General features: G+C 41.4%; 2 protein-coding genes across 5 annotated transcripts in view; one reads left to right on the plus strand and one right to left on the minus strand.

Moving 5' to 3' along the window:
• The window catches only part of SYNPO2L (synaptopodin 2 like), a 37,128-nt gene extending 34,098 nt beyond the window's left edge, over nucleotides 1-3,030 (minus strand). Inside the window, exon 1 of the mRNA XM_080598038.1 lies at nucleotides 2,362-3,030. Within this exon, the coding sequence (XP_080454164.1) occupies nucleotides 2,362-2,466 (105 nt within the window). The 5' untranslated portion in view covers nucleotides 2,467-3,030. The remainder of the gene's footprint in view (nucleotides 1-2,361) is intronic.
• Nucleotides 3,031-3,184: 154 nt separating this feature from the next.
• SEC24C (SEC24 homolog C, COPII coat complex component) overlaps nucleotides 3,185-22,608 on the plus strand; it is a 34,532-nt gene continuing 15,108 nt past the window's right edge. Inside the window, exons 1-8 of one of the 4 annotated variants that reach the window (XM_080598034.1) lie at nucleotides 3,185-3,325; nucleotides 10,493-10,695; nucleotides 15,454-15,574; nucleotides 16,558-16,736; nucleotides 17,078-17,530; nucleotides 18,816-18,946; nucleotides 20,211-20,279; nucleotides 22,007-22,118. In XM_080598034.1, coding sequence (XP_080454160.1) covers nucleotides 10,521-10,695; nucleotides 15,454-15,574; nucleotides 16,558-16,736; nucleotides 17,078-17,530; nucleotides 18,816-18,946; nucleotides 20,211-20,279; nucleotides 22,007-22,118 — 1,240 coding nt within the window. In that variant the 5' untranslated portion in view covers nucleotides 3,185-3,325; nucleotides 10,493-10,520. The remainder of the gene's footprint in view (nucleotides 3,326-10,492; nucleotides 10,696-15,453; nucleotides 15,575-16,557; nucleotides 16,737-17,077; nucleotides 17,531-18,815; nucleotides 18,947-20,210; nucleotides 20,280-22,006; nucleotides 22,119-22,608) is intronic. The other 3 variants (XM_080598036.1, XM_080598035.1, XM_080598037.1) reach the window with 3 other exon arrangements.

Consider the following 22,608-nt stretch of genomic DNA (forward strand, 5'->3'; position numbering starts at 1 on the left):
CCTTCCCCATTCTGTCCAAATAGATTTTGCTCTAAGAACCAAAGCACTAGTAACAATTTCTGTTCTGATAAGACAAAGTTTTCTTGGCTTATAACTTCTCTTTCTCCCCAAGAGTACTTTGACAGCAACTAGCTTACTAATAGACCCTTCTCATTTATCTAACCTGTCTTTCCATGCATGCACAACATGTTCTTCACCATACTAACAAACACTCTGTTATTTGACCTTACCTCCACGAGGCAGGCTCAGTCTCAGTGACACCTCCCTCTGACCACATGTCCCAGTGCTGTGCAGTGGCTCTGATATCATGGAGTGGAGGCTGAACAAAGCAAACTGCACATCCACAACTCAAGGGTCCCAGCTCTAATAAACCAGTGGAGCTCTAACAAACCAATACAGCTCTAACAAACACAGTACTGCCCTCTTTCTCTGTGTGATATCATACGGCCACAATCCCTGGTCAGGATTCCTTAGTGTTGGGACCATTCCCATCTTTGGCTCCCAGAAGATCCAGACGCTGTTAGAGGTTTGGCAGATGCTTTGCAGTCAACATTTTGGTCCAGACTCCATTCTACAGGTGTCAATAGCAGAATCCTAACTGCAGAAGAATGAGGAGTTGATCTTTCAACTCAAAGAGCCAAAACCTGAGATTCAAACTTCTGCTCTCTGCCTGGTAACAGAGGAGTCAGGTTACTCCCTGAATTCTGGGGGTTTATTCTCTTCTAAGCATTCTACATTCAGATAGGACCTTACTAGGTTCCCAGTAAGGATCCATAAAGCCTTTCTTTGGAGACTGATTAAACAGTGTTGCCTCTATGACAGTTAGTGTTTATGGTCACTGGGATGCCAATAAATTCTGGATAATAATAGCCCCAAACAATAATTGTAAAAGCAGTCCTGCATGAATGATTTATGCTCAAATGGATTTGTATCAATTATATTTTCCATATTTTTTTCCTCAGATTGAATATATATATATATTTGCATTGTTAGACTTAAGGTACAACACCAAGTTTGGGATGAAATCTAGTTTTAGTTAATATCTTTCTGGAAGTGCTACTAATCCTGGAGCAATATTCCAGTCACCTTAAGGTGCAACTTGGTCTGGGCACTGGCTAGTTCTTGCTGCTGTTCTTTCCCAAGTACTCTTTATAAGACACTCAGTACCTCCTTCCTCTTCAATTCCAGTTTCTTGTCTATTGAAGGAAAACAATGAGTCAAAACAATTCTGCAAAATTTATGTGGCCAATGAAAATCCCATTTTGGTAATAACCACCAATTCCAGATACCTGTTTCAAGGATATTGCTTCTCTTCAGCACCTGAAGCTTTCTGAATATGTTAGTTTTCCTACAAATAATGTTTCTTTATGTTAGAAATGTCTACTTCAGGGCCAAGCTACAGGGTTCCAAACAACTTGATAGAAGTTACAGATAAACACTCCCTGACCTAGGAGCACAGAACACTTCATTTTAAAATTCTCTGTCAGACCCACAATCTACTTAAGGAAACAGAAAAGGTTGGACAAAGCATTTTTTCACGCCTGCTACTGGGTGCCTTCCAGCGAGACATCCCAAGATATCATTGTGTCAAAGCTAATGCAGCTGTTACGAGCTCAATAAACAGAGGCCCTTTTTTTCTTAATTTTTAACCTACTCAGTCGTCTTTATGTAAAGAAAACAGGGACAGCTGTTGATCAAAATTAGTGCAACACAAAGCTCGTATTTGTTCCTTTTTATTATTTCACCTCTCTTCCAAACAACTGTTTTTCTTCGGTCCTTGAAATTGAACCCGTATTTGCTGCTTAGAGCATCAAAAATACTTCAGACAGTATTGAGAAAGCTTTGCCAATGTAAGAGACCCTAAGAAAAGTGCATCTATTTTGAAAGCTGGAAAATAATGAAGTGTTAGAGACAGTTTAATTGAATTACAAATACGGCTTCTGCTGCTTTGACTTCAGTTGCTTTTAATTTCGTTGGATGCCTTACACAAACACTGAAGCCTCCATATGTGAATGTGAGCCCTTTTTCTTGGATTTTCACTGCTGTTCAACCACTGCAGACAACTGGGGGTTATTGCACAGGTTATATGTAAACTGTGTGAGCTATCCGACTTGCACTGAGAAAGCAAGCAGATCTTCACCAGACACTTGTCTATTTCTGCCTCAGTAGCATCCGTTTCAGGACCCGTATCCCACCCTGCGCCCTGCCTGACCATTCCACCCAAGTTTTCCTTTTCAGACCTGCTGTCACAGTAAGGAGTTCCTGTGGTCCTTACTGGCAGTGAAAGATGCCTGCCTCAGTAGAGACACCTGACTTGAGCAGAACAACCCTGCCCTCTCAGTTCGCATCTTGAGGTCCTACCTTGGACACTTGAAGGGGTTTTTTCTGCTCAGAGCCTCCTTGCAGCCGGAAGCCCCAGGGGGCACCTCCAGACAGCGTGATGAGCATTTCTTCCTCAGCTCCCATGACTTCTGCGCTTCAGATATTTTGTCTTCCCAATGCCAAAACAGACTCCGGTTCTTAACAGGCAGTATTTCCCCTTTCCATCTTCACCATTCACATTACGACTCCCCAGTCCCCCAAAGGCCCTCTCCTCACTTCTTCCTTCAACTTCACGCACACCAGAGGAGAGTGGAGACCGTCAAGCCCAGCCTTCCCCACTCTTCTGCGCTCCCAGCTGCTGCCCAGCCTATGATTAGACATTTGATTCTGCTCCTGGGAAGGGGCCAGCGCCGTCCCGCACACGTGTCCCGTCAATCTCCCCCTGTGCCCCTCGGATTCTTCGCCAGAGCGGGGCTGAAAATAGCTCACCCCTGGCCCTGCACAGCTCGGGCTCACACTGGGGGCTGTTCAGTCAGCACTTTTATTTCCCCGTCCCACCCCAAATACAAATCCCAGAGCCGCGCAGCACTCGTTGACAGGACGGTTTGGGGCAGGGACACACCTCGGGGACACCTTTGTGCAGGTTCAGGTGACAGCCCCTGACCCTGAGACCGAAGCGGGGCAGCCGGCAGGCTCCCCGCTGGGGTCCCCTTCACTGCCCCGTAGCCAGGGGAGCGGCTCCGGGCCTGGACTACTGCTCAGGCCCCCAACGCCCGCCGCCATCACGGGGCACTCTCCGGGCCTGGCCGCCGCCGTGACGTCAGCGCCGTGACCGCGGGCGGGGCGCGCGCTTGAGCTCCGCCGGCGTCAGTGCGCGTGCGCGGCATCCGGGCCCTAGCGGGCGGGGCGAGGCGGCAGCTGAGGGTTGGTGGGGAGTGCGGACGTGGCAGGCGGCGGACGGCGGGGCCGGCGGCCGGAAGCGGGTCCGGCAGCGGCACCGGCGGTGAGTGGGGGGCGGGTGGGAGGAGGCTGCGGGGCCGCCCGCCGCGCCGCCCGCCGCGCCCCGAGGTGCGGCCGCAGCTCCCTTCCGTGCCGCGGGGTCGGGGCCTGCCGGGCGCTGCGCGGGGCCCGCTCTGCCTCCGCGCCCGGCCCCGCCCGGCCCCGCCGCGCCGTGCTCCCATGGGGGCCCCTGGGCTCCCTCCCGGGGGCTGGGCAGCCTTGCGGGGCCCCTCTGCACTGCGAGACCGGAGCTTGGCGGCGGGCAGCGCGCGGCCTCGGGGAGGCGAGACGAGGGGAAGGGGAGGGAGGCGGCCCGGCCGGCAGCCCGGCGGGGCCTCGGAACGGAGGCGGCGTGAGGTAGGCTGTTGCTGGCCGCCTCCGTGCGCCTTCAGGTTCACTGGTGTTGTGTCGCTGCAGCCCGCTTTGGGTTTTATGAGCGCTGCGCTCTGCAATGGGATGCAGGTCGGTTTCAGTTCTCCCTGGTCTTGGGCCATAGCTCAGCATCCACTGTGTGCGTGTGGTGATTTCGCTCAACATCCGCAGGGCTTCGTTGGCAGCTGTCACGCTGTGCCTAGAGCCCTGTCTAAACTTCCTCACGCTGCGGCAGGCGAAAGTTGTGGCAGGAACACAGGTGAACTGTTTACACCAACATCACAAGTGTCCGCTAGAGTTGTTAACATTTCTTATGATAACGTATAGAGACTTTCAGTTTGATGCACAGCATTAATTTTCAGCTGTTAATGCGATAGTTTCATAGAAAACATTTCTAGTTTCTTTCTGTTAAAAGGTTCCTGAGTAAACGGTACTAAAGGTTCAGGGAAAATGTTAGAGGGGGAGAAGCTGCCATCTGACGTACAACACACAATGCCAGTCTTCGTTTACGTGCCAAGTCACATCCATAGAGCGAGGTGGCTTGTTGCAGGTGCTGTCTTAGGCTTTAGCCTTCATGATGTGGAGTTATTCCGAGTGGATCTGCAGATCTTTGGTGTTGATGTTTTTTTTTCCCTGTCATAGAATAAGTAATCTGGTTATGGGATTGTTAGAAATACACTTAGCCTAAAATTCCCCCTTAGAGGAGACTTGCTGTACACTGTCAGCAGAAGTATAAGCATCTCCTATTTTGTGTGGGAGAGGTTCTCACATCTGGAACTGTCTATTTCTGCTTAAAGCTGTGCTATTCCAAAGAATCCTTTATGGCTATAGACAGTGTGAAGTGGAAAGTGATGAAGGCAATATTGCTTTTTAATTTGCTGGGACAGTCACTACAGGTTCTAATTTCATGGCTAAACGCTGAATTCTGACAGAGAGCAGATGTCTAAAGGATTATTTCTTTAATGAGTTGTTTAATGCTTGTACATTTTTGAATGTTTTCTCCTGCTACTTACTGTAGGACTACATTTTCTTCCTGTAACATTTATTATCAGAAGGGTCAAAAATCCAAGAAAGAATCGGTAGTTGGCTAAGGAAGGGCAAAGTACAAAGAATGACTGAAAATAATCAACAACAAGGTCTCACAGAACAGACAAGGTGGATGTTTCTTGTTATTTAGGTTTGATCTTTGTTAGCAATGAGTTGTGAAGATAAAGCTTGTTTTTACATGTTCAGTGAGGTTCATTGTTAGCGCAGAGATTGTTATACTATGAACCGGGCAGTCATGCACCAGGAAAAGCTAATTGTGAGATTTCCTGGTTTCCTGTGAGTGATAGGAATTGTGTAATGCATATTTGCATAGAGGAAGTCAGAGTATACATGCTTTGGGTGAAAAATGGGCAGTGTTACAATGTATGTGCAGAAAGGTTGTGTACCATTATAATACTCCTTTGGCCTTACTAGTTACTTACCTGTTTGTTCTTCCTTCTGGCCTCTTCTATAAACTTTAAATGACTTTCAACTTTTCCTAATCAATTATACTTGTGCAGAGTTCACCGAAGTGTAGTCAGATGACTTCACACATTGTAACGTGTACGTGGAGTTAAAGCTAAGGAAGGAGACAAATCTTTCACTGTCTTTTTTTGATGGGTTATTTCGAATGACTTTTGCCCCTACAGGGCTGCTTTTTAGGAGCAATGCCCATGACTGAGTGTTTGTGAATTTTTTTTTTTTTTTTAGAGCTTTATTCCAGAGGTAGAGATGTAAATCAGTCCTACCATTCAACTTCTATCAGTTTTATCCCCTTTTTTTTTTGACTTAAAATTCTAGTGATGATGATAGGGATTGGAAATAGTGGTAGGCTTAAAGTCAGGTAAAGACTAAGACTTTTAAATTCCATATTCAACCACTTCTGCAATCTTGTAACTTAAATTTTGTCTTGGACCTTGCCCAAGATGATGAAACAACAAAATAGGGTTTAAAGTGGCTCTTATTTAGAAGAACATGGAGTGATCATACCTGAGAAGTGAATGACAGATTGAAAGACCTTTTCAAAACAGTCCAGGAAGGACTGGCCTCCAAAATTCTGCACCAGGACCTGTTGTGTCAAGAAGTTCTAGCAGCTAATCTATCTTTTGTTTTCCTGAAAGTCTTTGGTGAAAATACTGAGGCTTCTGGACTGGTGTAATTACATTGTGAAGTTTCATTTTTATAAGTGGATGTCTTACACCTCTTGGGAGCTGTCAAAACAGATGTTTTTGTCTCGGAGATTCAATTCCCGTAGTGTCACTTGGGTTGATTTGGACAAATGTATGGGATGCATGCTGCTGTAACAGCCCAAGCACTTCCAGATCAATTGCCAGTCTTTGGTTTCCAGGATATGAGCTTTTTTTCCAGACTTCTCTGTCGAAAAACAAGACAGGAGCTTCTTGGATCTGAAGAAAGTCAGGTATTCAGTGAGTGCTTGTAGAGGCTATCATAAAGTTGTAACTGAAGAAAAAAAAGCAAGGATGTCTGTTTTTCAGGAGAGTGATCTGAGAATGGCGTAACTTTGCTACTTCTCCAGAAAGTTACAGCCTAGATGCTTTAGAAGCCCTGTAGATAATATTCTGAATTGATCTGTGGAGATGCTAATTGTTCCCTTCTGTCCCATCTTTTGGAAGAGGTTTTGTTATCTGTGGTCAGAAATCAAGTTGGCATATTTCCTTCAGTTCCAGGAAAATATAACAGGCCATGCTATCCTCTTTTTTTATTTTTTTTTTTTTAAACAAGGATCAAGTCTCTCCAGAAGTTGAAACCAACAAGGCTTTTATTTCTCTGGGACCAGTGAAAAAAGGACTAGCATCTTTCTGAAGAAAAATAATTTTGCTGTACACACTTGGTTTAGAAAGCAATCAAGAACTGATGAGATCAAGCTTCTCAGTTTCAAAAGGGAATGAAGTGAATGCAAACCAAAAAAAATTATGAGCTTGCAGTTTGCAAAGACTGCGGAGGCTTGCTGATTGAAACACTCATATGAATCACCAGTTGTTTTTTTTTTAAATAGGCCATAAAAACTGAACTGTAGTCTTTGTTTGGAAACTAAGGAAATTTAAACCATTGCAAAAGTTAAAGATCTGTTCCCAGTATTACTGTGTATTTTTCTCCCATCAGTTTGTTGCTTACCAGCTTTGGTTGTCAGTCTTATTGAACAGTATCCCAGTATAAATTTTAACTGTGTGCACTGACAGTATTTTGACCAAAACGTCCATGGTCAACTGCCTTTGTACAGAGGAATAAAAGGAAATGACAGAGTGATGGCTGTATGTTCTGCAAGAAAATTATTTGAGTTATTTGTAGTAACATCCAATTGTTGTCATAGTATTTACCACTAGCATCAGTCCTGGTTATTGGAGCTGTGTGTATTGTAACTTGTGAGTAGTAATATCTTAAGATGCTATCAAACATCATATTACGTTTGGCTTAGTTACAGTAATGTGTTACCATGTACAAATGAATGTCCTTGGTACTTCTGTCAAGTGGAACAGCTTTCTTTCTCCATTTCTCACTGTATGGTGTACATATTTCATTCTTTCTGTCGTCTTTCTTCATGTCATAAGAAATAGAGCATAAAATCCTCCCTTTTCCCACTTCTCTTCGAGTGACCAGCTTCTAATTTATGTACACTTTTTTTTGGATGCAGGCAAAATGAAAGCTGTTTGATAAAAATGACTTGTACTGGGGGAGAGGGAAAATGGATTAATTCAGTGACAACTCTTTTCTGCCTTCTCAGAGGTGGATACTCCTGGCCCTGCCCTTCATGATATTCCATGCCGGTTATGAGCAAGCATGCCACAAGCCTTACATTTAGAGCAGGTTGAGCAGCCGAGATAAATGAAGCAGCCTTGTCTGCAGTTTCAACACCAAGCTAATTCTCGAGTCTTCCTCTTCCTTTCAGCTCCCTCTTTGACCCTCTGCTGCTACAGAGCAAGTGTCAGTTTGTGTTGTGGTGGAGGTTGGCCTGTGCTGGTTGTCACGTGGCCAGCTAAAGGTTTGAGGTGTATCTGCCTTTCTCTCAGTTGGGGCGCTTTGGAACCACACAAAGGAGATAATTACCTAGTTCTATTTTACATAGAGTCTATCTCAAAACATTTTTCTCTGGAAAATTTGTATTGAATGAGCTTGCCTGTTGGTTTCAGTATTACTGAGAAGATAGCAAGAAGCAGAGAATACTTTCAACCCAAGTGGGAAATGCTGATGTTCACAGGAGGGAAGGGGAGAAAAGCTAACAGGAGAATAGTAAAAGGTCATCGGGTGGGGTCACCTACTGAATATACACTCAGACCATTAAGTCAGAAGTTGTTTTCTAGGGACACCCTTGAGGTTTTGCCCCATTGTGCTTTGGAGAGAAATAGAATGAAAGATCGATCTTTTCTAGCACTGTTATAATTGCTTGGGCAAACCTGCGATATGTTCAGGAATATCCACACTGAGTCCTGCAGAGTTTTGTAGGTGTGACGTGTAAAGAGTGTCTTAATGATTATAGCTCAGGAGGTGTCTTGCAGGATGCTGCTGCTTATCCTGCAGCTTTTCCTGGAAGAATGACCTGTTTGTAGGAACAGTGACTGGAAGCCAAATACCTCACAGACAATCCAAGAAGCGATAGTGAGGGGCAGGGAGAAGAGAAAGCAGCCCTCCCTCCTTCCTCAACTCCAAGTGCTGCCTGTATGTTCTACCTCAGGTAGAGGAGTTCTCCCTTTCTTTAACCCCCAGCTTTGCAGGAGGAGCTGTCCTGCTTGTCTGGTTGCACTGGACAAAAAAAGGATGTGGGTAGGTGTGTGATTGCAATGTGGTACTAGTTGCCTGTCTGGGGAGGAAGAGGTTAACCTTTGGGGAGCTGGGGAAGGGTGCCGGTCCCAAAGTTCAGATTTCCTGGCCCCATGGCTGCTCAGGTTAGACTGTTCTGCAGAACTAAGTCAAAGGTGGAGTGGGAAACCTGAATCTTTAGCAGTGACCGTCTTGCTTGCTGTAATCAGAAGAAACAGAGTTAGAAACTCTGCAAGCCGATCAAAATTTGCTGTAAGCTGTTGTAAATGGCGTTATATGTTACTCTCAACAGTAAATTACCTTTAAATATTAAAGAAAAGTTTTTCTAAACAAAAGCCTTCTCACTGCCTCTGTGCAGCTTGAAAAATAGAGATATAAAACTTAATTTCCTTTCATATAAAGTTAACTATCTGATTTTCAGAGTAAGTGTTGGCATGCTTAGCATTAAGACTTATTGTGTTTACTAGCTCTAGGAGGTTAAATGTTGAATGTATGGTATTATGTTAGCTGTCTTCTGTAAAGAAATAGATGTGTGGTGTAAGATGTGTTTTCCCTTCATATAATATATGTGGACCTGAAAGAATTCATTTGTACATGGATGGTTCTTACAGGTCTGTAGTTATTTTAGTACCCTTTGCATACAATTGTTGTGCCAGTTGTTGAAATTATTCTTTGGCATCATATTTTTGATAATGTAAAAAGTCAACCTTAGCATTAGTTCGCATCCTGTAATCCATGAATAGGCAAAACAGCTCGGGTTAAGCTGTAGACTCCTCACTGGGATTTACCTCAATTGGCTGATGGCTGTTGCAGATGTATTTGTCTCCTCTGTGTTAAGATTTACTATTTATCTTTAATGTGCAAGTTCGTCGTGGGGTTGGGGGTAAATATAGTTAATCACTTCAGCTTGCATTTTTATATAAACTGAAGTCTTTTTTAATAAATCAAATTGCTCTCCAAACACAGATATGTTTACGCTGTTACTGCAGATACAGTGTTAGCTGAAGGGGGTAACAGTGACACATGGAGCATCCAAAGGAGAACAGGGGATGCAAAAATGTCCTTGAGACTGCAAGGGAATCTCCTGCCAGTGAAGTCATTTGTGTGGCCCTTTCCAACTGAAGGGATCTGTGGTTTATCTGTCTGCTTGGTACCATGGCTGTAAGAACTGCCTACTTGGTTTGGGGTCTCCTAATGTCATTTCTATTTTTGTCTTTATAAAGCTAGAGGGCTTGGGAATACATCTATTAAGATCTCTTGCATAGTTTTGCTAAGAAACTTTTCTTCTGTTTCTGACACTCTATTTCCAGTCTTACACTTTTGTCTAACTTCCTTAGTGACATCTTAGCCTGTGCTGCTTTTCTATTTCGAGTATCTTTCCTAGATGAGCGTGCTGCTTGTGGAATATGCTAGGTTTTTGAAAATTATGTATACAAGGACTTTAAATCATTTGCTGTTTGAAAACTCTCAAAATTCTATGTTGTCCCTGTTCAAGATACTTTCAAACACTTCAAGAAGCAGCCTGTGTGGATACTGTCTTACAGCAAGAAAGCATGATCTAGCAGGGTAGCATAGAGCTGAAAGATGAACTTGTGAAGTGTTAGTGAAGTCTTATGTTAAGGAATCTTTCGTCTAAGTCATGAAATGTGTTTTTCATTGGTCTGGTGATTTTAGAGGCAGAAGTAATTTGTAAGGTGTCTCAGGAAGCTTGATATCTGATATGGAGTGACAAAATCTTTTTTTCTAAGAAGCTGATCAGAAGTCTAACCAGTACAGAACAGTGAGTAAGTTGATTGGAAAATTTCTGAATATATTGTTCTCTAGCTCTTGTAAAGCATTTATCTTACTTGAAAAACTGCTGTGCAAGAGTAAATTGCTCTTAACATTTTAACATCGCTAGTGTCTCAGGATCTCTCATTTCTGTGAAAACAGTAGAGAAGTTGGCCAGTTCGGTTTTATGTCTGCTAAAAGCCGTTTTTTCCCCCCCTTTTTGCAGGTGAGATTAGTTTGGGGATGTGAATACAATGAGTGTAAACCAGCAAACTCACACAGGGCCTCCTTACGGGCAACCTCAGCCTGGATATCAGGGATACCAGCAGCCTGCCTACGGAGGACAGCCATTGCCAGGGGTTCCTCACTCGCAATATGGAGTTTATAATGGTCCGATGCCAGGATACCAACAGCCAGTTCCTCCACAAGGTACTTCTCAGTCAAAACTTAATGAATGATAACCTGTGAATTGTTGCGTGTGGATTTTTTTCTTTACACTTCCTATTGTTTGCTTTTATGGTAGCAGTTATCTTCTGTATGTAGCTTGCATGATGTTAAAAATCGTGTTCTTTCTGTATATGCTCAGGTTATTGATCTGTCACTTGTCTGTTTCAGTAGGGCTTGCTCTTTTCCTAATAACTCGTAAAATTAATGTGTTGAGAAACATGGCCTAGCTTTTTTCTGTATGCCCTTGCCCCATGGTACTGAAGCTCTTGAATTGAACAGTATTCCTGAAGAGGTCATGTTGAGGGGCAGTGGTTGATGACTGTTACATATTTATAATAGAGTCCTCGTTACATTACCGTGTAGAAGGATTAGTGCTCTGTCTTGAAGGATGTACATCTCTAGATATAAAGCATGTTTGGAGCTAGTTTCTCTAGTATCTTTAAAACCAATAGAAAGCTTCTAGACATGTGGGCATGCTAATGTGTTCCAGAACTTTCTTAGTTCTGCAGGATCATGTCACTTGTTTAGATTTTTTGGGTTTGAGTACCTAAATTGTACTGAGAGATGAACAGTGACTTTAACATCAGAAATGTAGAGGAGAAAATACTCGATTTTTGCACTGATTTTCTAAGGAAAGGAAGTGTGTGCTAATGGTCTCTGTGTCAATGAGAAGGACAGAACGGCCAAAGTGCCTACTGCTGAAGTGAAACTAACTCAAGTGGGAGACTAAAATTTGCGTACTAAGAAAGAGACTTAAAGGTGAGCTAAGTGGTTACCCTGGATTTTTTTTTTGTTGGAGCTAAAAATGTGGTATGCTTAAGGACTGGGGTTATTCAGTTTTGCTCCATCTTCCTCTTCCTTCTTTAATTCTATTCCTCCCCTTCTCCCAGTGAATCTCTTCCAACAGCACTCTTAATCCATGGGTTTTGAACTAGTTTCAAAGAGGGTTTAAATTCCTATAAAAGTGATGAAAATCAGAGCTGGGCAGAAGAAAAAAATCCTGCTTCCTGGAAAGACCTAGGCAGAGCTATGAGCGCTCTGTTTGGCCACTCAGTGTAGATAATGACCAAGTAGTGTTTCCTGCCCCGTGGAAGGAATGGGGAGAAGCTGGACTCTCAAATCTCAATTGTCAGGTTGCACACTTCGTACCTGCTCTTGTAAATTCAAGATTCCTGTGTTTAGAAGGAAGGAATGCAAAATTCAGAGCACTAACACAATAACCAGAAGTTGACCTTTTGTTAGCTGCTGAATATGAGATCCAGCTAGAAATGAGAGGCAAACAAACAATGCATTAACAAAAAGAGCAGACAGGTGATAGTGACAGTTTCTACTCCCATCTTTATCATGTTATGTTCATTGTAGGTCTTTGCAGCAAGATTGGTTGTAACTACATAATGTAGAGGGGAGAGAATTCATTTCAAAAGCGCTAGTGTGACAGGAATTTAGAGAACACTGAGGGGTAGAAGGAGAACTGCTAATGCTACTTTGTGATCTCAAAGTATTTGTCTTAAGGGGGTATTTGAGAAAAAACACGGCAAGAAGTGCTTGGAGGGACTGAATGGAGAAGTGTTGGCAGCAGGTGCCATCCTCAGTCAGGGAGTCTTCTTGTCTGAGTTACATGACAAACCCTAGCTCTAACTGATGGAAACATGGAAGTGTTGTGCCAGTGATGCTAGTGTTGCTCAGGAGCAGAAGCGGAGTACTGCACTGCTAGCTGAGAACAGCAGCTTCCTTCTATGAGAATGTTGAAAGAACCAGGACAACTTTGCACAAACTTTTCATTCAATCTATCAGTTCTGCTTTTGATGAGACTGTACAGTTGAAAGTGCAAATACGAAAGTTGAAAGTTGTCTGATTACTAGTGATAATTAGGTTGCTGATGGATTATCATACATAGACTCGGTTTATGACACTTTTTACACTTGTGTTCATGTTAATATATAAACTGTGTTGGTAGTGTATGTGGTAGAACAGTGAGCAGTATAGAGTATGGGATAAATAGTAAATGCGATATGGATTTTATGTACCTGATAATTTCTGCACAACAGACTGTCCTCAGCATTGAAAACACTGTCTCTTGGTGCTTTCTCTCTGGCTTGATTTACTGGTGTATTCTGTCTTTCCAGGTTGTTTTCCTTCCTTGGGGTTCCCTTCGAAGGGCTCTCCTGTTTCTTTCAACTCTGACACTTCTCTTGCACCTAATTTCATAGGTAAATGGTGTCCTTTCTGTGGGAGCGTTTGTGGCATGCCACTCCTACTGTGGGGAAGGGGTGGTTTTCTTAACCATCTTCTGTGCCAAGGTTCCTTTCAACATGGGTGTTTATCTCAAAGGTGTGGGTGTCTGATTATTCAGGCAGAGGTGGATGGGACACCTCCAACTCTATTTGTAGGCAGCACTCCAGAAACATGAATAGGATATGAAGAAATAATTCTAGTAGAAATCCCTTATGCGTGCAGATTCACAGATAGAAAGCAGTCACAAGTCAGTTTTTAGAGGTTGATTTCAAAACCTGAATTGGTCCTTGCAGGTTTTGTCAAGAAGCCTTAGTTTAAAAGAATGTAGTGTCCTGCTTGGGAAAGAACTAAAATGTGAGGTCTGAAATAAAAGCATTGTAATGCAGAAATGAAGAATCTCCCCAGCTACGGGGAATTTGGTCTTAAAAGTCGTGGGATCTTTATAGCTTGGGTTTTAATTTAAGGGGAAAAAGTGTTTACTTTTTTAGATGCAGCGTAGAAGCTAGGGATAATTATGATTCAAAAGCTGTGGGTTGAAGAACGTAATGTTTTTGCAGAGGTAGCAATGAAAATACAAGAATTAGAAACATTGCAAGAAATCGTATTATTTTTCCTTCTTTCTAACTAGTGGTATGAAAGAGCTATTCCAGCAGTGTCTATTTGTTTAGAAGAATAGGGAGGCAGAACTAGGCCAAGTCCATATAATCTCAGGGCTTTGAGTAAAATCACAGGCATTTCCCATTATGCTGTCATCTGCCTCTGTTTTGAGGTCTGTGGTGAGTAAGGACAGTATCTCAAAGGTATTGAAGAGGAACTTCAAGATTCCTCAAGAGCAGTGAACCTTAAGATGATAAACCACTAGATATTCATACCCTTTAAGTGATTTTTTTCCAGTGGTTATTTGAGCAGTCTGTGCTAATGGTTAGAGAAGTATGTTTGTGACAAGGACTAGAAAAGAAGACTTTTGAAGCTTTTTCTGAATTAAACATGCATTTGTCAAATTGTATGCATGTTAAAGCTGAAAAAATATGTAAACAATGTAAAAAAAAAAAAAGGGAAAAAAGCGTATTCTTTCGAAGACAAAAGATGACAATGCCAAACAGTTTAGATGTACCGTGAAATGAAATTCCAAAACAAATGAAAGTATATCAAATTAACATGAAAAATGTTAAAAAAGACATTCAGAAATAAAAATACCACAGAAAGTGACAACATAAAAATGGTTAGGGATCAGGAGATGCTTGGCCAGAGAAGCAGTAAGACAGAGGTGCTATAACAGGTGCTATAAAGAAAATGTTTAATGAGATAAAGGTATATAAAAATAATAAATTTATCTGGAAATTGAGTTCTGAATCTCAAAATGAAGTGCAGGACGAGGTTTAGTAAAACTTAAAACCAAAGGGGAAAAAAAATCAAAAGCTACTGGTCATTCATAAAAGGTCTAGCTAACTCCTTGAATTTACTCCCACAAGCTTCCTAAAATGTACATGTAACAGGTAAGATAAAAATGTGAGTTGAAACCTCATGCTTTGGTGAGTAAATTACGCGATAGAATTGAGAAGTGGCTTCTCTTATATGTTTTCTATTTCGTAATGGTTCCTCACAGGAAGGCTTCGGAATCCCTTCTGAACTTGTCACGCTGTCGCAAGACACAGCGTTGTCTATGTGCTGCTCTGGTCTTCTCGCAGTTTAAGGTGTTTGAGTCATCAGTGTTGAACTGTACCCCATATATGAAATATGTTCCATTGTGGTTAGCAGGCGTGGTCACATGGCTGTTCTATTTAACAGCATTTTTTAATTTAATATTATTAAAATAGAAGTTTATATTCTCTCTTTTTTGGAAGTAAATGCTGCTGTATATCTGTTGGCATTGTATCCAGCATTGTGTGGTCTGGAAAGTGACAAGACTTAATTTTGAAGCAAATAGGTTTGGTCCGTGACTGAACCAGTTCACTTTGAAAAATGAGAAAGTATTCCTGTTACCCTGCAACCTTAAGAGGCTGGGACTGGCCCTCTGTGGTGGTCCCTGCTATGTTGTGTATAAAAGCAGCTGGTAGAACTCAGTTTTTCAAAACTGAATCTATTTGCATGACACACTTACCCCTTAAGTAGAGAAAACTGACCTGTAATGAACATTAGGTACCACTTAAATACTTTTCATACTCTGGATAAAAAATAATTGGACTTGGAGGGGGAGGAACCTAATACCTTTCTGACAAGAACACGGTTGGTTCTTCGTCAAAAGATGAAGTCCTTTTTAAAAGAACTGTCCATGGTGCATATTTTGTACTTGATGTGTGTGGGGGTGTGACTGGTGACAATGGCTAAAAATACTTGTTTTCAGTTTTGCTACTAATATGGTTGTATAAATGCTTTGCTGCTGGAGTAGTGTTGATACATCAATTTGGCCATCACTAAACTCCTTTTCCTCCTTTGATTTTTCATGGTAGCTGGTTGAAGCCCTTGTTTCTGTGAATAATTTGATTTTTTTTTTTATGTCTGCAGGTTCGGTAAGAGCCCCTTCAACCTCTGGAACATCTCTTTCTTCTGGTCACCTGGGGTACAGTCCATTTGGACAAGGAGATGTGCAGAATGGGATTCCAGCTTCAACAGCACCAATGCAGAGGTATACACAAGAAAAGAAAGTTGTAGCAAAAGCCTACCTTGGTAGACCTAGGCTATGTCTAGACCTTTTAGGATATAAAACAAACTAAATGCAATGTTTTTGCTGTGGTGGGCATTGACTTTTTTTTCCTTATTGTTTTGAATCAACATTTTACCATAAGGAAGGATATTTGTTAGAAAATAGGAATATCTTTAGATAAAAAGGTTATGGAAGGATATGGGTCAGTGACTGGTTGATCAAAACCACTTCTCCTCCAAAGACCCTTTTTTTGTGGTAGTCGTTTTCCCATAAGGAATTTCCTGATTCCCATGATCTGCCTTGTTTGGAAACGATTGCATCCACACAGTAGCTGTATTTGGTTCCCTGGCAATGTGAACTAGCCTTTCTGGAGCATGTTGCTACCTGTTACTACTGAGTAATTCCTTAGTATTGGTTCTGTTTTTTGTTTTTTTTTCCTCTTGTGGATCCCTGAGTTGTCTCCATCTTAAGTTCTTGGCATCTTCTCTAGAAAGATATTGCCATTACCCATGGGGTGAAAGGGGCAGCAGTCCTACCTACTGATTACTAGTTGGGGGGAAGGTGGTTGGTTTTTGCTGCTTTCTGGTTAAGCTGGAGAGTCCAAATCCTTTGAACAACAGAGCCTTCTTAGATACCTGTGCAAGCAGTATTGTTTCTTACCCTGTAGACTCCCTTGCAGTGTTTCTGATTTATTATGATAACTAAAATGGAATTAATAAAAAATATTTTGAACATAAAATTTGTGTTTTTAAGAAGCAACAGATTTTTATGATGAAACGGGTTTGGATCTATGCAGGATATGTAATTATTTTTCAGAAACGTAGCTACAGTGCTTAGTTTTTAGTTCATGTATATTATTGACCCCTAGCTGGTGTTTATATGGTAGAACAACTTATAAAGGCATGGGGAATTGTAACTGCTTGCGTAATGGACGACCCAGTGAAGATTCTCATCTCCCCTCTCAGGCCGCCTGCTTCTCAGCCGTTTCTGCCAGGCTCAGCACCCGTGCCTGTCAGCCAGACATCTATGCTCCAGCAATATGGTCCACCTCCAGCCAGTGTACAGCAACTCAGCAATCACATGGCAGGGATGACAATTGGCAGTACTTCAACCTCTGCTCCTCCCCCAGCTGGACTGGGCTATGGTAAGGTTTCCTCTCCCTGAATCCTGAAATGTATTCTGGTTGTTGAAAATAAGCAGCTTAGACTGTGAGGCAGGGGACAGGGCGGGGAGGGGAAAAGAAGGCACTGAAGGAACTGTCAGGTTTCGTATCCGTTAGCTGTTTGAATTTAAGAGTATGATCACTTAAGGTTTGTCTCTGTTAGTACTGGAATGTCCATCTGAAGATGAGAAAATTATATATATATACACACCAGTTGAGATGCTCTAGAGTGAAGGTGTTTTGAGTCTTCTGTGATCTATTTGGAATTAAATATTTTGAGGATAGAAAAAAATGATGGTAACGTCCTCTTTTCTTCTTAAAAGGTCCCCCAACATCGGTTCCCCCAGTCTCAGGGAGCTTTAGTGCAACAGGATCTGGTCTCTACACACCTTACACTGCGAGCCAAGGACCCCTTCCTCCCAGTGTGTCTCAGGGTCTTCCTTTGGCACAGCCTCCCTTTTCTGGTCAACCAGTATCAACTCAGCGCCTGCCTACTCAAGTCCCTGGTTTTGCTTCACCTCCATCTTCTACAGGGATTGGACCTTCCTCTTATCCTCCTACCACAGGTGCCCCAAGGCCACCTACCATGCCAGGCCCACCGCTGCCTGTGCAGACAGCTGCTGGACCGCCAACATCACAGCCTAATCATGTATCCTCACCACCACCACCTCCATCAACTCTGTCAGGGCCTTACCCAGGGCCTCCCATGAGTGGCCTCCGTGGACCACCTCCTCCCACTCATCCTCCTCAGCCAGGTTACCAAATGCAGCAGAACGGTGAGTATTTCTAGTGTAGGAATTTTAAGTTAGGTGTATTCTCTGTGTGCTGCAAACTGAGAAACAGCTTTCAGGTTTGTAACTTGCAAGCTTCTGGCTTCACTTCAGAGCTTCCCTCTTGTTTCCCTGGTGTGAAGGACAAATCTAAGACAAAGAGTAGGATTTATCATTCTAAGCTATTTGTCATGCAGGTTTTAATCAGGTTAATGTAATTAAAAGAAGCCTAGCTTACTTGGCCAAAAAAAGTGTTCAATGCTTAGTGCCATAATAGCACAAAAAATTGTGGTCAAATTGTAATACAAAATTAAATTTGATGACTGCAACCTTGTCTTTCAAAAGTAGAGATTTGAAATCCTGAAAATCATTATTATAGTTTTTAACAATATGCACACTGGGTATGAATATACACTGTGTATTAGAGGAGTGTTATACATTGAAAAGGAGTTGCAACTTTTTCTTCTTTAATTCACAAAGCTGGATTTTTCTCCTTGTAAAACCCTTCACGTCTCGTATGTGCTTAGAAGTAATATCACTTGAACTTTCTGGATTATAAAACAGTTTGGGCTGATTTTTAATCAATAATGTTTGCAGATAGCTAGGATAAAGTAATCATGTGCAAGTGTCAGGATTGAAAATCCTGTCCCCCACATGCAGCCTTGCACAAGTAGCCAGGTAAATTATTTGTTTAAACATCTGTCCAAATTGCTATGAACTGTAAAAAGACTCGTGGGGTGAATCACAATGTTATTCCGTAATTGACTGGAATTGTGTAATGTGATGTGAAATTACTTCCATGAGTTACAAAACAAAAGAAGTTGTCACGTGCTAACTTATTACTGTGCTTTCAGGCAGTACAAAACTGCCTGAGAGAAATCCTTGCATAACTTGAGTTTGAGGCATTATGGGTCATCCGCTGGCTATTTGGCTGTTCTGTGTGCGCTTTCTATTAGGTAGTTCTGCAGCTCAACCTGAATATTCATAGTACATGATCTTAATGCATGTTTTAATCATATGTTTTAAAACTAGTTATGTTAGTCTTAAAACACAACGTTTCTTTAAGTCTGGTTTTAAGGAAGACTGTGTCCGTTTATTGGATCATTGATAGAGATGTACTGAGTTGAAACATTGATAAATGTGTTTAAACCTAATTGACTGAAAAGCGTGTAGTTTCCTGTTGTAACTTCTTGTTTTCTTTTTTTTAAGAAGACAGGAAAAATGGGAGGTGCTTGATGAGGAATTGCCTAATGTTAGCTAATGTTTGATTCTATTGATTCTTTCTTGTAAGGTTCCTTTGAACAGGTGAGGGGCCCCCAAACAAACTATGGAGGAGCTTATCCAGGAACACCAAATTATGGAAGTCAGCCTGGACCACCACCTCCACCAAAGCGCTTGGATCCAGATTCCATTCCTAGCCCTGTAAGCCTACTTTGTTCTTTAGTGTGAACTCTCCCATAGTGTCTTTATGTTAAACGAAACTGACAAAGTCCAGAGCTGAAAGCAGGTTTCTTCTTCCAAAGAACAGCAGTATATTTTCCTGCTTGCTTTTCTCTAGTATATCCAAGCTTCAGTCATTTGTTATGAATAAGCCCAGAAGACTAAAGAAAGGCATTGCATGTGAAAATCAGTGCTCTAATTTCTCAGGTGGTCTTCTGTACCGTGTTATGGTTTATGTTTTGGAAGTCCTGGAGGGCTTTGATTATACTTGCTTGACCACTTCTGAATTCCTGCTTAACTACATTCCAAGGTGAACTAATTGCTGGTTTTGAGGTGGCAAGCTATGAACTGTATGTTCCAGGTTTAAAGTATGGTTCATAGGAGATGGTTGTAGTGCTTTTCCTTTCCTTTTTCTTCTACTCTGTCAAAGAGCTGGTTAGCTTTCTTTGTGTCATTAAGTCAGGACACTACTTCAGTCAAATATGGGCAACTTCTCAAATTAGAATTATTTTTTAGAATGGAGTCTCTGAGAAAAGAGGAGCAATGATGTGTGATGGTTGACAATGATGAGTAATACTAAGCCTGGGAGCATTGTTGCCCCTAGTCTGCTGTGCTGTTCCTTCCACTGCTCCTGATGTTGTTCTGTCTCAGAAGGCTACAATCATTTGATAACAGGAAGCATTTCCAGGACAGTGCTTAAAATCAGTTTAATTAAAAACTATAAAAAAAAAAATAGTTTTGAGTTACAGCTGAGATTTTGACTGTTGCTATTCAAAATTATTGCTATTCAGAAATGGTGAGCTGTTCACAGACTTCAGGTTTATGCAAGGCTTGGGACTGCAAATTTTTTTACATGGAATATAAAAACTTGTAATTGCTTGTCTGCTTCTCTTCTCTCCCACTAAATGAAATCTTAAATGGCTTATATCAGTTATCTTCATTTCAGCATGTTCTTAAAACATAAATCCCCAATTTCTAACCGAAATGAGCACGTGAGCCACTACGTCTGTTAGCAATGTGTTCGGTGCCCAGGCCCGATACAACCTCAAGACTGATTTTTAGGTTCAGTGTATGCTGCAGAAGCTGGTGTTTCTTGTTGCATGAACCTATGTCCAAATACCTAATTCCAGTGCTACAAGTTTGGGTAGAGAGAAGTAACACTGTTACTCTTTGTTTTATTATTCTCTTCTCTTTTTTTTCTTTTTTTTTGTGGCACTCTTTATTTAAAACACAAAAAATAATAAAGCAACTTAATGAGCTGCCACCCCAGCAGAAACCCAGGCACAGAATAGACCCAGATGCAATTCCTAGTCCAGTAAGTGCTGTATCTATGTCAATTGTAGTCTGTGTGTTGGTGACCATCTATCTGTGCATGCCTGTTATCTGACCTTCACCTCACTAACCCTCCATCATTAATCCTTTATCCTTTCCTTGCTGTCTTCTGTTTGCCTTATCAAAATGAGTAGCATAACACCACAAGAGGTTGTTTAAAATCTTCTCTTCTGTGATGACTGGTGAGGCAATAGAAAGCAGATCGTTGCAGAAACAGATCATGAAGAATGTCTCCCCTTTACTTTTCTGATCCTTAAAATATCTCCGTCAGGTTCCAACTGGCATTTTCAGTGTAAGCCATCGGTATAATTGTCCGTGTAGCACATCCCATGTTAACATACACACAGCATGAGCCTTTGTAGCCGTGTCTTCTACCAGTTCTAAGCAGAATTTGATTACAGTTCTTGTTGATACCGGTACTAGGCTAGTGCTTCGAAACTCTAAAACTGAGGAGAAACTATTTTTGTTTGGATGTTAATTCCTGTAAATCTTAGTTGACTAATAAGAGGTCTGGGGAGCCATAAACATTCTTTCATTATCTGTGCTCATACATAACCATTACATTTTGATTTTGAAAATAGAATGGTTATGTCTAGAGAACTCTACCTAAAGAAAAAGCAGCTACCTTTTGCATTGGAAGAAAAAAAAAAAAGCAATGACCCTTGTATCAATTCTTCTTTGTTTAACCAAATTTGGTCATACAACAGCTACAAGCAGTGAAGTCACAAATGTCAATCAGTCTGTGGGCTTTTGAGCTAGAACTAGATTTATCCTAGAAGTCACTGTCTGATGCTATGGGTGGTGTTTTTGCTGGCTCCTTGGAAGCCATAGTGAGAGGGTAGAAGTTTTGCTGTGCAAAATTTCGCATTTTGCGATTTGACTCTAAGCAAAGGTATGTGTGTTTGGTGGCAAAACAGCCGCTGGCTTTAGTGCATAGATTCAAGCACTGGAATGGTAAAGGTAGTTAAAAACGTATAAGAACAATCTTCTGTTCTTATCAGTTTTACTTGACTAAAATATCCATGTGTTTCTGTTTTCTTAAGAACATTTGCATTAATGAAGAAATTGAAATTGTAAGAAAGTTACAATTTTTTGGCTGTTTTCTGCTTTTGTGAAGTTTAAGCTTGGATCATTTTCAGCTCCAGTGAAACTTCACTTTCCTCATCCCCAGAATTCGAATCATAAATTCTTGAGCACTACAGTGCAATAAAGATTTACAGTTGAGCTGGCAAGCATGTCCTTAGGTCAGAGCTGCAGTGGATGAAAATAAATGCATGCTATGAAAGCAGTGGGAGCACAACAGAAAGGAGAAGTCAGGTCATGTATAGAACTTCACCCTGAGGCTTAAAGAAGCTTCTGATTTTAATTTGGCTAGGACTAGTAAACGGAAACACTAGCAAAAAAACCCTTTCTTGACCTAAGTTTGCTTTTTATGAGTTCAGATTATGCCTTAAAACACAAAGTATGCTACTACTCAATACTTGGGGAAAATACCATTTGTATTTTTTTGTTAGTCATTCAGTAATAATTGAAATCCAACTGAGAGGTGACTGCTTGACAAAACCTGCTTGCCTTAGACCTCTTATTTTTAGAGCTAGTGATGTTTGCCTCAGGTTCCCTTTTCACTGTCTTACAGATGCAAGTTTTATATTTTATAGTACTTTGAAACCAAGCCTCCAAAGATTAATGTGATGTTTTATTCGATCATAGATTCAAGTGATTGAAGATGACAGAAGTAACCGTGGATCAGAACCATTTGTCACCGGAGTAAGAGGACAGGTCCCACCGCTTGTTACTACCAATTTCTTGGTCAAGGATCAAGGTAAAATATTTTTAACAATGAATTCAAACAATGAATGCAAGCCTAAAAAAGTGGCAGAATTGTCTTTGATCATTCAGGTCAGAACTGAAATTTACTGGTAATATCGTTTGAATTGGACTGCAAACAGTGTCTTTAAGTATGAATGGGATGCCATTTGGTTCATGGATTTTATAGAGAAGGAATTTAATCTTTTTATTTCCCATGACTTTATTTGGAGATTTTAAGCTTCCTTAAAACTTCAGAATCCATTTCTGTAATCGAGTGCTTTGCTCTTCAGCCAGACTTACAAAATCAAGCACTAGAAATGTCTGAGTTGAGATCTTTGCCCGTAGTAAGATTTAGTCTGCAAAAAGAGTGGAATGGGAATACTTTAGAGGTGAAGTTGATATGGAGTCAAATTCACTTGTTTTGAGTTGAGGGCTTTTATTATGCTTAGTTAGTTGTAAAGAGGCTTTTGGTTGGGAATTAAGTTTTATGTCTTTGGTTTTTT

This window comes from Anser brachyrhynchus, assembly GCF_964034855.1.
Source record: "Anser brachyrhynchus genome assembly, chromosome: 6".
Taxonomy (NCBI): Eukaryota; Metazoa; Chordata; class Aves; order Anseriformes; family Anatidae; genus Anser; species Anser brachyrhynchus.